General features: G+C 33.7%; 1 protein-coding gene across 4 annotated transcripts in view; it reads left to right on the top strand.

Moving 5' to 3' along the window:
* The window catches only part of TNPO1 (transportin 1), an 86832-nt gene extending 69831 nt beyond the window's left edge, over positions 1-17001 (top strand). For 2 of the 4 annotated variants that reach the window (XM_025892507.2, XM_025892639.2), the window contains exons 19-25: positions 528-626; positions 839-934; positions 3779-3854; positions 4729-4828; positions 7919-7993; positions 8896-9038; positions 11260-17001. In XM_025892507.2, the coding sequence (XP_025748292.1) occupies positions 528-626; positions 839-934; positions 3779-3854; positions 4729-4828; positions 7919-7993; positions 8896-9003 (554 nt within the window). In that variant the 3' untranslated portion in view covers positions 9004-9038; positions 11260-17001. Of the gene's footprint in view, positions 1-527; positions 627-838; positions 935-3778; positions 3855-4728; positions 6244-7918; positions 7994-8895; positions 9039-11259 lie in introns of those variants that run through there. The other 2 variants (XR_012382043.1, XM_025892508.2) reach the window with 2 other exon arrangements.
* Positions 17002-17234: the final 233 nt, after the last annotated feature.

Below are 17234 nucleotides of genomic sequence, written 5' to 3'. Positions count from 1 at the left end.
TGGCTCCTTAGTCCTTCCTGGTATGACAAAATAGTCCAGGCTTGTTTTGTACATTTCCTGCCTTTAGCCTGCAATGAGACATTTCTCTGAGAGCCCTCCTCATTCCTTTTAAGTGGAAAATGATATTTAGAGACCATAACCTGAGCACTAAGGTCAAAGTTACTTTAAAAGCCAAAATCATTGATTTTTTTAAAAAATTTGTGTGTGTGAAAAACTAGCTTTGAGGAAAGTTGTATCATGTTTTCCTCATTTTTAATTTGGATTTTTTCCATCTGATGACGAGCTATTACTCTGACCAACTCATTTTAATGATACCTAAAATAGACCAAAACTTACGTTTCCTGGTCTACTTCATAGGAAGTTCAGTGGCCAAATAATGCCTTTTTCACTTTAAATATTATCAAAACCTTTTAAAATTTGCTATTTCTTGCCTAGATTTCAGTTTCCACCTAGTAGATTTCCTTTAAAGCACAGTACACTGCTGTTGAAAAGTTTACTACATGGTTGTTAAAAAATTTTTTTTCTAGCTGATTTCATGCCTATACTGGGAACCAACCTAAATCCAGAGTTCATTTCAGTCTGCAATAATGCCACATGGGCAATTGGAGAAATCTCCATTCAAATGGGTAAGATCTTTCTCCCCTTTAAAAGCACTGTAAATTTTTAGATGCCTTTGTATTTTTGTAATTGCTTTTTCTCTTTAACTTAAGTGGGTTTTATATATATATATGTTTATTATTAATCTATGTCACAGTTAATAAAGGGAGCAAGGTATTTTATGTTGATAGTTTAACATTAAAATTTTTCTCTTTTGTTTTCTCTTTTGGGGGTGATTTAGGTATAGAGATGCAGCCTTATATTCCTATGGTGTTGCACCAGCTTGTAGAAATCATTAACAGACCCAACACACCAAAGACGTTGTTAGAGAATACAGGTACCATATGACTGAACTGTTATGGTGAAGAGAAAACTATTTGCCTTTTAAAGTTAAGATGCGTAGAGAAACCAAAGCAAAGCTAGCTTTAGAAACCCAGCTTATCATTAACAGCTGTTTGAGATTTCAGTAATGATCCGTACTGTTTTAAGTGTATTGCATAACCAATTTTCAGAGACTTTAAAAAACACTTCTCCCCTATTCTGTGTTTTAATCCTCCCTCAAATGGACCCTAGCTAAAATAACTATTGAACAATATGAGTTTTAATTTTATGTTAATTCAGAGAGTAACTGGCAGCTGGGAAGTAATTTTTTTTTTTTAATCTATAAAATTGTGGCCAAAAATAGACATCAGTGTAGGGGCTAATTGGTTAACAATGGCATGTGTATTTTGTATTTCATTGTATATTTTCCTTCAAATTGAGAACTTAGGCAGTACCTTGTGGGATTTTTATTCAGGAGGCTTGTTTCTCTTTTGCATTTATAGAGAGCATGTTGATATTAAAGAGTACCTTCCATACTATAGAACACATTTCAGGGTGATTTCTTTCTACCCTCCCTGATTTTTGTTAATAATGATAAAAGATGTGAATTTTGTTTTCAATCAGGCACATCCTTTTCTTTATATAACTAAGATAATTCCAGTAAATATATTCATAGTCAGGGTTTTACCGAAATACTGGACAAAGATTAAAATAAGGTCTTCTAAATAAGAAAACTTTGTTTTCAAAGACATTTTAATTTTATATTTTTTAATTATAGAAAGTATATATTTTAATGTGATTAAAGTTGATATGTTTATTGGTATGGAAGGAAATCTTTGAATTAAGAAACAGTTATATAGCTGTTTGGCTGTATGGGTACTGTTTATATCATAAAGTGAATTAGATTTTCTTGCTGAAAAGTACAAAAATCTGTGTATTAGGATGGTTATGAAATCTTGTCAGGTTTTTATCTCTTTAGAATGCAGTACCTATACATGACATTCAGATTTGGAACACCTGCCATTATAAAATTACTGTTGAACCTAAAGAAATTTCCTATTTATTTTTAAATGTGAATGCATAACTGCAGATAAATGTTGAATGTAATGTATATTAAAGTTTCTTGTGGGATATCAGCTTGTGAATTTGTTAGACAATTCCTTTAACAAATTGGCTTTATAAGTTTATATTCTTAAGTATGATTCTGCTCTAAACCAAAAAGTAGTTGATAATGCCCATCAAGTTGACAGATTAAATTGATATGATTAAAAAACACTTGGGATTCGCTGGATTAATCTTATCACAAGTGGCTGCAAAAAATGTTTCCAGTATTCCTTATCCAAAAGGGGCGGGTGGATGTTAATTACAAAAATAAAACCATTGTCAATGGCTAATGTCTGTAGATTTTAGCAACTTAATTACCATTTTCTTAATATTTCATAAAGCCAATTCCTTAGTGTATGCAGTTATTTGCTCTTTTTCCAATTAGTATATCCTACACTGAACTTTTTCAATGGACCATCATCTGCTTTATCGCATGTTTCATTGGATTGTTCATACTTGCCTGTTTAATGAGAATGTTGCATAGTTTGTGTCTTTTGAACATAGGTTTTCTTTCTCTTGCTTCATATGAATCTGCTGGATTTTAGTATTATCTGTGTAGTTTGCTTCAAGTAATCCTTAAACATTTTTCTTTACCCCCCCACCCTTTTTTTATGAAAGGTTAGCCTGTAAGTTTTTGAGAGAACACCATTAAAGCACCTTATGGTTTGTTTTCTGTTTGTATTTTTTTTCCCGTTGTGTATAAATGTATTTATATGTATGTACCTTTGAATTGCAGAATGCAGTTCTGAGTTGCAACTTCTTTTAGCTCTTCGTAAGTTTAAGGACTTCCTGAATGAATTTTGATGGTGAATATGTTTGAGTAATTCCCACTTCGAAATTTTTAAGTAAAATATTAGCATGTGATCAGTATAATGTTTCATCTATTTTGTGCTATGCCTTTTATATAGCAAAGACAGATTATGTGTTCCTTTCGTCCACATTTCACATCATTGCAGTGGACTGTAAATTTCCTTCATGTCAATTATGGTTTGTGAAATTAGTGGGCTGTTACCCGAGTTGTTACCATTATCATCACCATCAGAGGTTAATTGGAATGGAATTGACACAGCACAGCAATTTTCTAATTCATTCATTCGTTGCATACTGCAACACCTAAAATTTGATGGTTGATTTTGATATCAGGCAACAAATGGTCCACCAGAAATGTTAACGAACAAAACTACCTAAATTGCGATTAAATTCCTAGTTGATTTTGAAAGATTGGAAATCACTTATTTAAAAAGACATAGAGAAGTAATTTTAACTGTTTTAACTTCTGAGAACTGTGTTTGAGTAAACAATTCAGAAATGTAATCATTCACATTTACTAATATTTCTTGGGGGAAAAACATAGATTTCATTATTAAATTCTGAAATTTCAACTGGCTTTGAATGGAGAATCTCTAAATCCATGCATTTAATCGCTCATCTTTTGATTAACAGAATATCTTCTTACTTGATTGAGCGAGAAAAGCAATTCATCATGGTTTTTGGTGTTCTCTCAACCTTTGAAGTTTTTTTAATTCCTTTTGTTTTCCTTTTTCCAAGAGTATGCCATATATGTTGCTGCCCCTTATTTTAGGGGGTGGTAATAAACAGCACTGGTGAAATCTTATGTTTATTATCATACACAAATTCTGTTGGTTTCTGTTTCTGAGTTATTTGTTGTTTTTTCTTTATTTTTTCTCCTTCCCCCTCATTTGCTCATGTCTTGGTTGGCGTTTGGTGGTGTATAACCGTGATTGCGTTACCTTAGCAATAACAATTGGTCGTCTTGGTTACGTTTGTCCTCAAGAGGTGGCCCCCATGCTACAGCAGTTTATAAGACCCTGGTGTGTATTATTCAATCTTTTTTTTTTAATTCATTTTTCTTCACTCTTTCTTTCTCTTTCTATCTCACTTTTAGATATATTTTCAGTTGGTTACAAAAATCACAATCCTTAATCATTGCCAACCATGTGACTAATCTTGTCCTAGCAGGTTTGTGAGGTTTTTCAGTAGCATCGTCATGTATATTTATTTTATGTTGTGGCTAACGACTAATTGATGCATGGGATAAGATTGTCACATGCTTGCTGTGTTAAAAAGCTTGATTATACATGAAAAGCATTTAAATATCCACCAGTTAAATAAAGATGCATGCAAATTCTATAAATTTAGGTTTTTGCATTGTTTCTTTTTTAGAATTAATTTGAAAACTTGGATTGCATTAAGAAATACATGTTTAAATTACGTTATGTATAAAAACCTTATTTGCTTGTTAATGTTAAAGTTAAACATCTACACCATAAGTTGTGTGATAATAGTTTATATTGTGGCAGTAAATCCTATGTTCTGCTTCTTTCAATTGATAATCTTTCAAGTCATTTTTAGTAGTGTTTAATGGAATACAAGTCATAATACAGTTTTAAAAATTCGTAATTTACTTTTGGCTCAACCTCATTAATACTTTAAATGGGAGATTAGAATCAACTGTCCCTTTTAGAGATGCGGTCTCTTAATAAGAAAATGTGAATTGCAAGGCTTCCGCTGTATTGAGATTAGAGGGGCCAAACGTGCAGGAAGAATGAGAAAGCTTATTATGAAAATCCTTTGAATTTAAACATTATCTCTACTGTGGTGCTTATTCCATTAAATACTGTCCATTAGTATTGTGATTGAAGCTGCTTTTTACTTAAATGCTGACCTCAGTCTGTAATTTCGTAGGTGCACCTCTCTGAGAAACATCAGGGACAATGAGGAAAAGGATTCAGCCTTCCGTGGGATTTGCACCATGATCAGTGTGAACCCCAGCGGAGTAATCCAAGTAAGAAGCCACCGAGACTGACTAACCTTTAGTGCTCTGAGCAGTGAAACCTTGAAGGGCCAATTACTTTAACACTTGGATTAGGGAAGTATCATAGATTACACATTTGTGGAAGATAATAAAGAAGTGTTTTTAAAAAGCTGCAGACTTCTGAATACTTTGAAATGATAATGCTTGTTTATGACTCCCTCACTCTTCTTTTGTCATGAAGCAGATAGGACATTAGGATATTGAGGTTGTATTCTTGCCTTGAATTAAGCCAGAGCAGCTTTCGTCCACATTCACTTTGTACATGCCTCCTTCCATTGAGTATCAGTTTGTTGAATTTCCAGATAGCGACACTTAAGAGAGTGACCCAAGTGTAGTAGGTTACTTTCTCTTATTTAGAATTAAACTTAAAAATTCAGTAGTGGGGGCGCCTGGGTGGCTTAGTCGTTAAGCATCTGCCTTCGGCTTGGGTCATGGTCCCGGGGTCCTGGGATCGAGCCCCGCGTCGGGCTCCCTGCTCGGCGGGGGTCTGCTTCTCCCTTTCCCACTCCCCCTGCTTGTGTTCCCTCACTCGCTGTCTCTCTGTCAAATAAGTAAATAAAATCTTTAAAAAAATGTTTTTTCCAGTACTCAGAATACTGAATTAACCAATGAAAATGCTTTTAACTTGGAGAGTTTAGGATTTATTTCTCTTTGTCTCCTGTCTTTGTTTAGATAGTATCTGGACATTTTTAGCATTTAAAAAAATTATTTGGCAAAAGTATCCTATATGAGTCTGATAACCTCTGGATCCAAGTGTCAAATTGCAAGACACACAAAACAGAGGAACACGTTGATTGACCGCGTGTGTCTGAAATCAACAAAAGGCAGGAGGTGGAACCTCTAGGTTAAGTATCCCAGGTTGCTTGGCAGATGAGTTGTAAGGAAAAGAAAGTATGGGAGGTATTTTCAAGAAAATAGCCTTTCGTTTCCAGGAGGTACATGCTTTGAACATTACTTTTAATTAATATCTTTGATACCTCCTGTCTTGTGTTAATGATTGTGTTGTTAATTTGTTTAGAAATATTATTAATTACCAGCCATAAAACTCAAATTAATGTTGTGATAGGCATTGAAAACTTATAAATTAGAAATGGAAAAAATCTTTTGACTAATTTCACATTTGTAAAACAATAGCTTAGTATGAAAACAGGCCGGTACTATCTTTGGAAATAGTTCCTAGTTGCAAAATAAATTCCTGGAATTAAGCTTCTGGTTTTTTCAATGCTTAAGAAGTTTGTGTCATCTTAAATGTGTTTTAGAGTTATCTGATACAATGTTATATTAAGAGGAAGCATTTTCCCATCAGGATTTTATTGTTTGTTTTTGAATTAACATTTAAGACCGTGAAAGTAAGTAACACATATGTATGTGGTCATTAAATCACTACCAACTTAAGGGTTGGTAGAAATCTCTGCTTTTTACATATTTTATTTGGATGTGGATAAAAGAAAATATCTTGTTTTATTTTTTATGTTTAAATTTTTAATCACAAATTGTAGATATGTGTATATTTAAATTTTTAACATCAGACTTTGATATTGGAAGACGAGGAATCAATTCGAATAAACCATGAACCTCAGGCATTTGGAATTTTATTTGCTTAAATACGTGTTTTATGCACATACTTCAGTAAATTTTGAAATTAAGAAAGTTCTCTGACTTTAATAAAATTTTAAATAGTTGACATATCAACATAAGCAGTATCTTAATGTTCTGTATTGAACTGCTGTTTCAGTATGATAGTCAAGATTGAAAAATACTTAAATGAAACATTTAAAGTATATACCTTTTGTCACCTTGTTCTTATAGTGAGAATAACCCAGTTTTTTCTAGTGATTGAGCGTTGGATTTTTTTGTTTGCACTGGGTCAGGTTGAGTTAGGTATTAATTACAACTACATAATTAGTTTTTCCTTCTAGCTTTTGGTCATTTTAAGTTTCAGTCTGAAACTGAAAAATTTAAATCAAGCTTATTTGGCATATACTTAGCATTAAGTTATTTCTAGGCCAGTCAGAACTGTGAGATTATTGAATTTATGTATTTCTTTATTTCAGCAAATGAAGGTTTTTAAAATTGGTGCTCATTTGGTACTTTCATTCCGTTGTTGGTGCTAAATATTTACTAGACTGGGGCTCTGGGATGTAAAAAGAAATACAAAAGCACATTCCAATATAAACAATGAGTAGAGGTTCCTTGATGGTGAAATAATAGGGACAGGCATTATTTTATAATTCCTTATCATAGTTGATTTTTAAAAAAATGGTTACAGCTTTGTAATAGAACTTGAAGTCCAGAATTGTGATGCCACCAGCTTTGCTTTTCTTTTTCAACATTCCTTTGGCTATTCGGGGTCTTTTCTGGTTCCATACAAATTTTAGGATTATTTGTTCCGTTTCTTTGAAAAACGTTGATGGTATTTTGATGCGGATTGCATTGAAATGTGTAGATTGCTCTAGGTAGCATTGACATCTTCACAATAAGTCAATCAGAAAGACATGTATCATATGATCTCACTAATATGAGGAATTCTTAATCTCAGGAAACAAACTGAGGGTTGCTGGAGTGGTGGGAGGGATGGGGTGACCGGGTGATAGACATTGGGGAGGGTATGTGCTATGGTGAGCGCTGTGAATTGTGCAAGACTGTTGAATCACAGACCTGTACCTCTGAAACAAATAATACATTATATGTTAAAAAGAAGATAGTAGGAAGGGAAAAATGAAGGCGGGGGGAATTGGAGGGAGAGATGAACCATGAGAGGCTATGGACTCTGAGAAACAAACTGAGGGTTCTAGAGGGGAGGGGGGGATGGGTTAGCCTGGTGATGGGTATTAAAGAGGGCACGTATTGAACGGAGCACTGGGTGTTAAACGCAAATAATGAATCATGGAACACTAACATCAAAAACTAATGATATATGGTGATTAACATAACAATAAAATAAAATTTTTTAAAAAATAAGAAAAAAATGTTTTTTTTCAGGTAGGATTCTATCATGATAGGTACATTTTGCTGTGTTTGACAAGTAGCAGTCTAAGGTGTATTTCCTGCTTGTTACAGGATTTTATATTTTTTTGTGATGCTGTTGCATCGTGGATTAACCCAAAAGATGATCTGAGAGACATGTTCTGTAAGGTAAGGTAACCATAAAGTGTTGATGATAAACATCTTGGGACTATTACAGTACTAGTTGGAAAGCTTAAATTATTTTTATATTTCATATGAAACAGACTCTGCTTAAATCAATATTGGTAGATCATATGTGTATACACACACACACACACACATCCATATCCCTTGTTCTTGGCAAAGAAGTTGGCTTGGTCTTTTCTTAAGGTACAACAGTGAGTCCGTATCAGTAGGGGGGGGGACACACTTGAAAGATATTTTCTCAAGCAATACCACTGATTCATGTGGTCCCATTATCCCACCTATCCAAAATAGCATGTATTTTCAAAGATGGCTGACTGAGATTTGGAGTATAATGGAAACTGTTGAACAAAGTAAATCTGAAGTGGTTTCCACAGGGATTAAATCTGTATAGTTCTTTGTTTTAGTAGTGTCCCTTTGGATTAATTCCAGTGAGTACTGAATCATAACAAAATAAGAAATAAAATGTTACCCATTTGAACCCTCTGATATTAAAATTAGTCAACTGTGGTTGCAGACATGAACTTAAAGTTTCGTATGTTTCCAATATGAAAAAACTTAATGTAGCATAGAAATTTATCCCTTGGGTGAATTCTGTACCTTTTGTTTGTTTTCCATTAGTGATAGGTCGGAGTTTGCTTCGCATTCATCTGTTACTAGGACACTTGCTTGAATTCTAAACTTTTCAAAAGCAAGGTTTAGGGTATATTATGAGGTGCTTTTAGGCAAGACGTGATATGGAATCCAACAGAGTTTGAGAATTATTGATTTAAAATGGATAAAATTTTAGAAAAATAAAGTCAGTAAGTGTTTTACTTCAGAAGCTCTGCAGATTGGAATTTTTCTCTTGCTTGGTGATGAATAATGATTTTTTTCACTTTTTGCAGATCCTTCATGGATTTAAAAATCAAGTTGGGGATGAAAATTGGAGGCGTTTCTCTGACCAGTTTCCGCTTCCCTTAAAAGAGCGTCTTGCAGCTTTTTACGGTGTTTAATCTCATACACTTAAGCTGCAGTCCCATAATTAGGGGTAAGTTGTAAGAAGTTTGTGGGAAGTTTTCAGGGTAAAGAAACTTAGGTCTGCAATCTGAAATTGCTGTATGTTTTCTACAGAGGTTGAATAAAACTCCTGCAGTATTAGACTTGGAATTTAAAATTACTTAAGGCTAGAGAATTTTTTTTAGAAACTAGCAAGCAAGGTAAAATACATGGTTCTACTTTGAATCCTGAGTAAAAAGAAAACCAAATTAGTATGCTGTTTGGATTACTCAACAAACTAATCCTAGTTTTTAAATTTTTGCCCTATAAGAAGTCACCCACATTCACTTTGGCAGGGTAAACATTATTTGAATTGTGGTTCTGTAATCTCTGATATATCAAGGACTTCTATGTTGTGAGCTTTTGAGAAAAACCCGCTAAAATTGCAACTAGTTTTGGGCTCAGTAGATAGGAATATTTAATATTCGTTTTTCAGCATGTATTTTATTGAGCACCTACCATGTGACCTGCACTGTATTTTAAAACGGACAATGGACGAGTCTGTTTGGATTTGGGGTAGTAGAGGGATAAATCCATTTGGACTCTTGTTCCTTCAGTTTTTCTGTACTTTAACAATCCTGATCTCATAGCTTCAGTTCCTTCATTGAGTTATTTTGAAGATTAAATAGTAAACTATATGTGATGCCAGAACATAGTATATTACCTAACACACTAAGTTCGCTCAATAAATGTTAGGAATATGGGTCAGTACAGTGAACAAGGATAATCTTTAGGTTTTGAACATGAACTCTGAGACACACTTGACTGGAGAGCCAGAGAGTATACTCAGTGTGTGTCCAGAAGATGTCCACCAAATTTAATTATGTTCTCTGTTGGAGTTTTGTTTGCTCTCTTGCTTACTTTGAGCTAGGTTTTAAACCTGGGAAGATTTCCACATACATGCTGTGTAACCTACAAGGCAATAGAAATGGACTCGCAGCCTCTGGAATATCTCAGAGCCCTTTGTGTATTGCCCCCCCTGTAGTGTTGAGACCTTTGGCTGTTTTGTGGCTTTAGCATTTTGAAATAGTGCTTAATCATCTTTATGTTAAATCATGAGAGTGTAATGGATGAGGAATGACTCTTAACATCAAGGCCTGAAAGATACAACAGTGAGCAGAGTCTTTAGCACTTTCAGATTTATTAACTTCTGTGATCTCTATCGTAACACCCATTATGAATTTATTGAGTTGATCGTGTTCTGAAACAAGGCATGAAATAATTACCTGCTTTCTAATTAGGGGTAAAAAGTAGATCACGATCTTCTATTCCTGCCTTTTTTCAGAGGCAGAGAAAAGGTGCTGCTTGCACTTTCCCACAGATGGGCTAATCGTCCTCTGAATTCACATCAGTCTTCATCTATGTCCAGTGTTTGGCTTGAGTGGGCAGTAGATTTTTGTTGTGAAATGACCACTGTTAGGCACTGGTTACAATATCCTAGTGATCTAATTTTATTTCTTAATGTGCATCAGAATCACTAAAACTGCTAGTGTTGAAAAGGTCCTTTATAGGAAAATCAAGAAGTCTGAGAACATAGGAAATGACTGGGTAGGATAGGATCAGAAGAATTATTAATAAGGAACATCTAGAAGGAGATGTTAAAATTTACTTTTTGCTATTTACTAACTGTAGTAACCTTAGTGCAGTGTGAACACCTTTAGTTGCCTTGTAAGCTATAACACCAGACAACCAACAGGAAGTCATGTTCTTTTATTTTTTGATGGATTAGAATTTTTGTTTGCTTGATATTGGACATTTTGGCAAAAAAATAATAATGTTTTCATTCTCACCAAGTAAAGGATTATTTTAAAGAAAGTGTTACTTGATTTTGAAAATGTAAGGCAACTTGTTAAGTGAAGAATAACCAATTCCCATTGGGGCCCATTGTTCTAAGGGGGATAAAAAATTAGACTGATAGCATCCTACAAGGCAGCCACCTAAATTTCATCTGTATAATGTAGTGCTCCACACATCTCTCTGCATGTCCCCAGCTTGGTGTCACTTTTCATATCTGATGTAGATGACTGTTGAAAGCCATAGGGGAAGGTAGCAACATGGGTTATCATTGACTGTTAGCATGATCTTCGGTAATTTGTCCAGTTTTCATTTTCTCTAGTTAGAGGTAGCATTCTTACTTGATTTATTTTGCGTTCACTGGCTTTAAGAGAAACCATTGTTAAAATATAAAATTGTTTTGTTTTGTTTTCTTACAGGTCCTTCAGTCTTGGAGACTATGAGGGAGCCTCTGCACCCAGGGAAAATGTTACCCTTTACAGGGGGGAAGGGTAAACCAGTAGGGAATACAGTACAATCCCAACCCTACTGGGAGGGGCGGGAGGGAGGTGTTGCCGTCACTGTATTAAGTCGATGTTGGGAAACGTTTTAACATCTGGAGCCTTTGTGGGTGGAAATCTGTCTCCAATTACAACTCCGCACTGGATGTGAAGAAGCAAAAAAAACAAAAACAAAAAAAAACAAAAAAAAAAAACAAAAAAAAACAAAACCTATTCAGTCTACTCACAAAACAGTACATCCTGGAATATTATGGGGAATTGTACCAAAACAAGAACCACATAAATGATGCATAGGGATAATAAGAAAGAGGAAAAATTCTATAGCGCACAATAAAGGAAACCTAAGAATGGGGGTTACAAACAGTAAAGAAGCTTTTTTTTTTCCCTTAATTTAAAGATTTTTATAAATTTTCCCACGTGTTGGGGCCTTGTTTTTGCATGCTGATGAAGAACTACACAAATGAAGCTAATAGAATTAAAATCAGCTTGCCTACCCATAGTAGAAGCAGGTTCTTGGAAGTTACAATTTAAGGTACCCCAAAAAAAGTTGGAAATAAAACGAAACAAATTTAAACAATGAAGCACCCTGTGAAATGCCAAATGAGTCACTCCTTTTACCTTTGTGGGGTGGGCAGGGAGGGAGGAATAAATGGGGTTGGGCATATCAGACTAAAGATTGACATCTTGATTTTGCATTATAACATTAATGTAGTGGATATAATTTGATGGTTGTACTTCATTAGATTTAATTTCTAGGCCAAGACGTTCTTTTTAAAGTGCAGTTTAAGGTTCAGGCATGCATTCTGGCTCATAGTGATTGAAAGTACTTTAAATTAGTGGGAAAGTAGCATGCTTGCATCACATAGAGTGAGATTGGTATTCATTTACCTCTGTTGCGCCAGTTTGTGTTGCAGTTTACCAATTCAATATAGCCCTGCATTTAAAATTCCTTTTTAAGATTTGTGGATTTTTTATTTTTATTAAGAATATAGATATAAAGTACTGTAGTTTACAGCTAGGCCTTGAAATATCTTTTTAGGATCTTGTTAGGAGTAAGATTGATATTGTATCGTGTGTAACCTGCACAAAGTGGAAAGCTGATATACCTGTGCAGAATCTTTGCCGATGTGCTGTCAGTGTGATGTGCTTTCTGCATGGTTATATACTACTAGTGATGTTATCAGAACTGCTAAAACTTACAATACATGGTAAAAGATCTGTAAGAGGCTGCATAAATGTTAGTCGGCACATAAAGACAATTGTAGAAGTTGAAGACATGATTGCTATATTTCAATGTTTATTCCCACTCAACATATTGCCTTCTAAGCTTTCTTTTTTTGTTCAAAGCATGATCTTAAAGATATGTTTAAGTTAATGGATGTAATGCAGGGTTCCTACACTGTATTGGCGCATGTTGGTGGCCCTCTGTGCCCTAGATATATGCACACAGGGTGCAAGTAAACAGCTACAGAGTGAAAGTTGGTTTGGATCCTCCTCATTTCATTTGTTTAGCTTTTCTGTTATTTTTCTCTACTTACATGTATTCCTGTGAATAAATCCTTGTTAAGTTAACCCTTTACTTTTCCTTCCATGTGTATTTTCTTATATACTGTGAATGTGAAAACCTAACTGGTACACTTGATCTTGTGTCCATATGAAAGTGCAAGTCTTTATTAATTTGGATTGCCTGAACAGTGTATCCCATGATGATGAAGGAAAATGGAGAGATTTTTCTTTTTAACTCTGCTGGTCAGAGATGAAGCCAACACCTTTCCATTTTTCAATGCTGCATATTTAATCTGCAACAAAAATGTTAAGCCATAACAACCTTTTTATATTTTAGTTTGTCACCTTTGCATTGCAGAATAAATCCTGAATAACCATTTTTATAAGCAGTTGCTCCTCTTTGCATGGTTCTGTTCTTCTAAAGGTGTTGAATGATACAGCCATTGCACTGAAGTTTGAGCTGTATGCGTGTGAATTTAAAAATACCGTTTCAAAAAATTTCAGATGCATGGTAGCATGCAGAAAAGGTTTTTGTTATTGTGTGTGTGTGTGTGTGTGTGTGTATGTGTCTATTTTTTTAAATATGTTCTTTCACCTTTTTTCCTCTACTTTGGCTTTGCAAATTTCAGTCTGTAGAGCCTGAAATTAAATCCTATTTTACAATGTCCGATTTTTTTTTTTTTTAATTCTAAGTTGGATCCAGAGGGTATGTAGCATTTTGCTTTCTAGTACCTTGCTTCACTGGGAGCTCAAAATTTGCTTCATAGTCTTCAAAACCTGATTAAAGTAGCTATTTTATCCTTAAATCCTAGTGATTGTCTATAGTTTCTCAAATATTTTTTAGAATTTGATATGGGAGATACCTTAGTGTTCTGGAATAAGTAAAATTTAAGTCCAAAAGATATGGCAAAATTCTTCTCCAAACACTTTACTAAAACAAACATAAAAAAAAACCTTCAATAAAGTTATCTGGACCTGTGATTGACAATTCTATATTGACTGAAAAGCAATTTGTCACCTATTCGATTAAAAATTGGTTTTCACTTAAGCAGATAACATAAGAATGTGCCCATTTTTGTAGTCGCTTAACTGTTTTTAAATTAAAAGGAAATTTAATTTAAAAATAGAAAGTAAAATTAAGTAAACTTGACTGGCAACCTGATTGGGTTGGGTTTTTTTGTGTTTTTCCCCCCCCTTGAGGTTATTGTTTCTCCCTAATTTATATTTCAGATACATAGTATAGCATAGGAATTTGCAGAAGCCATTTAAGTTATCTTTTGAGGTAAGCTCTGATTTAGCATTTATTATTCTGATAAAACTTAATACATCATGGGATATATATAAAGCAACTTAATTCTTGTGGTGTAGTCTTAATAGTTTTGAATGTTGACTGAATGTCTATGAACTTGTGTTTGTCTTTGTTACATTCCAGTGTTTCTGCCTCTTGGCATGCTTAAAGCACGGCTTACTTCATCTGCTCCTTACACACTAAAGTGCTGTTAGTGTGCTCAACTACAGAAATAGCCGCTGCTAAGTGATGTAGATTTTCTACTTGAATATTTTTATGTTGTAGGAACCTCAGGAGGTCAGTGTTTACTGTTTTATATATGCCTTCTTTTTCCTGTTCGAGCTTCTCTCTTTGAAGGATTCTAACAGAACAAAAGCTGCTGATCAACCTAAGTTGGAAACAGAAAGTGTATTTAATATAATTTAAATGCATGTTTGGCAGTTCAGTGTTGTAGTCAGTCCATTAGGTGAACTTAGTGCCACAGAATTCATTTATTCAGGAAAGAATTTTGCTTTTTGTATTGTCTAATCTCTTTAATAACTTCATACTGTGTAAAAAAAAATCACTTTTTTATATTTTTTAGTTGGTTATTTCCCAAATAATCAACGTGTAAATAATCTTTAAGAGCCAGTTCTGATGCTTTACATTATTGCTACTTGATTTTGTGACGCAAGTTAGGTTTCAGAAGAATAGATTTTAAGACACTTAACCAAGCCATTACATCTTAAAAACGAAATAAGTAGCCTACATTTTGTAATTAACATATTGATAAACACTGTGATTTTTTTTTTGTTAAGACTTTTTCATTGATCTGAATTGCTTAAATTGCATATATTGTAAAATAGGATCAGATGTATATTTTAAAATAATTTCAACTGACTTTATTGAAATGCTTTGTCTACTCAGTTACGGAATATTCAGATACAAGTTTTATCTCAGGTGAATACTCTTGTATCCTTTTGCTTTGGTGACATATGCTTATTAAGGGGTCATCATACTTAATTTGTTTTTTTAGTATATTTCATTAAGAATTTTTGCATTTAGTCAGATTTTCCAGTCCTTATTCTAGCAGACTAGGGTGGCAAGATCCCTCCCGGCAAGCCTTTTGCATGCAGGTTTACCTTGAGAGAGAGTTCAATTTGGTCCTCCTTTTCACCAAACCCTCAAGATAGGAAAATGGATTTTTTTTGTCCTATATTAAATTACCCTGCATAGTTGAAATGCCAGAACTAAACTAATTATATCTTAAGCCCTTTAGTCTAAATTTAACTTTAGTCCTTTGCTATAAAGAAAAAAGTGGGTTTTTTGCTTCATATAATCTATATTATTCATATTGAATGTATTAACAGATAACGGTGCAAAAGACACTCTTCCCAAGAGAAGAGTGTACCATGCATAACTGCAATTTAAATCCTTTAGTAGTACTTAAAATACACACAGCTTTGCTTATTGAGGTGTTTTTGTTTATGTTTTTTTGCAAATATTACAAGGGGGAAAACACTAACTGTTGCTACTAGTACTGTTATTGAAGTGTAGGCCTTGGAATCTTAAAACTGTGGTCTTCAGATTAAGGGATAATCTAGTTGAAAAATCAGATCAATAAAGAGCTGTGTAACAATATCATCTAGTAATTATACCATGCAAGAGCATTGTATACCTTAGTACATTTCATACTGTATTAAATATGGAGATATTTCTAATGCCTCTTAAATTTTACATAAAAATCATTCACTTGTACACTTTCCAGGTGACTTGTGACTAATTTTTTCAATCTTATTTAGACCTTTCCCCCATTGGTATTACTTATATGTAGAGGATTCTTTATCTTTATGCCTAATTATTATACATATTAATTTTAAGGTACACATTTAATTATAGCAACCGTTTATTGTGATTTGTATCCCAGAATGTATTGTGTTTTTTAAAAAAAAAAATATGCATGATTTTGAGGGAAGTTAAAACGGTGAATGTTTTTTTCACCTCTTGTACATTTTAAAACCAAACCAAATTTATTTGCCAAGCACTGTATCACTAATTAGGAAAATAGTATTTTCCCTTTTGTTAAAATTTTTGTTCATCTACCATAGAGTGAGTCCCCTTTTACTATGGCTTGGTATTATGCAGAGTTAGTTGTTTTGCAAATCTAATTATCTTCCTCAAAGCTTACTATAACATGGTTAGCCTATAAGGCAGTGTTTGTCCCCTCCTAATACCAGCCTCATAAAGGGGTTTTACTGTACTTTCCCCGTATTACCTTATTGATGTTTTCCTATGTGGATATATAACCAAATTAAGATTGGATGATTTTTATGGAGATAATAATTAGACAATACTGTAATTAATTTTACTTAATAGATTATCATCTGTGAGAAGAGATGTTTAAACGTGGTTAATGACTTCACTTCATATTATAAAGCAGTTTTACAATTAATATTCATGTTAACATTGGGTGCAATAATTTAGTAGTTTTAGCTTTAGTTATAAATAACTGGATCTTTCTGCTGACAACTTAGGTTGTATGAGTTATGCTTAAAAGCTTTAAATCTGATGTTTCCTGTACCTGCCACACTATGTTAGAATGTGTCCTTCAAATATATCCTCCTGCAACTTCTCAAACTGTACTAAATTGATATTTCTTGAAGTCTAACTCTGTGCTAACAGATCTTCATTTTAAATAGAATATGGTTTTAATTTTTGATAAGCTGCTGAATTTTAAAGAGAGTTTTTTGGGGCCACCAAATATTTTGGATCATGCAGAGAATATATATTGTACTGTAGTAATTTTGTATTTACATTTGTATGATGTGACATAATAGATGTGAATGTTAATCACTGCTTGACTATGTTAATAAAGTTGTTTAACTATAGATGTTTCACTCTGATTTTTAATGAAAGGAAATGAGCTTTCCCTCCCCCCCCCCCTCCATTTTGGGTCCAGATAAGTCTTGTTGTGTTGTTTTTTGTTGTTGGGGGTTTTTTTCATTTGAGGTTTTTTTTCTTAACTTAGACATAGTACACTCTTGTTTGACAACCATTTTTAAATTGAGTGTTTTTTTATTTGTATAATTCAGTAAAAATTTTTGCCCCATGTTTTAATTTA

The sequence above is a fragment of the Callorhinus ursinus genome, unplaced genomic scaffold (genome assembly GCF_003265705.2).
Source record: "Callorhinus ursinus isolate GAN/ISIS: 27379988/994484 unplaced genomic scaffold, GSC_fseal_2.0 scaffold23, whole genome shotgun sequence".
In the NCBI taxonomy this organism is placed as follows: Eukaryota; Metazoa; Chordata; class Mammalia; order Carnivora; family Otariidae; genus Callorhinus; species Callorhinus ursinus.
Note: the sequence above shows the minus strand (reverse complement) of the source record. Positions and strands in the feature narration are given on the sequence as shown.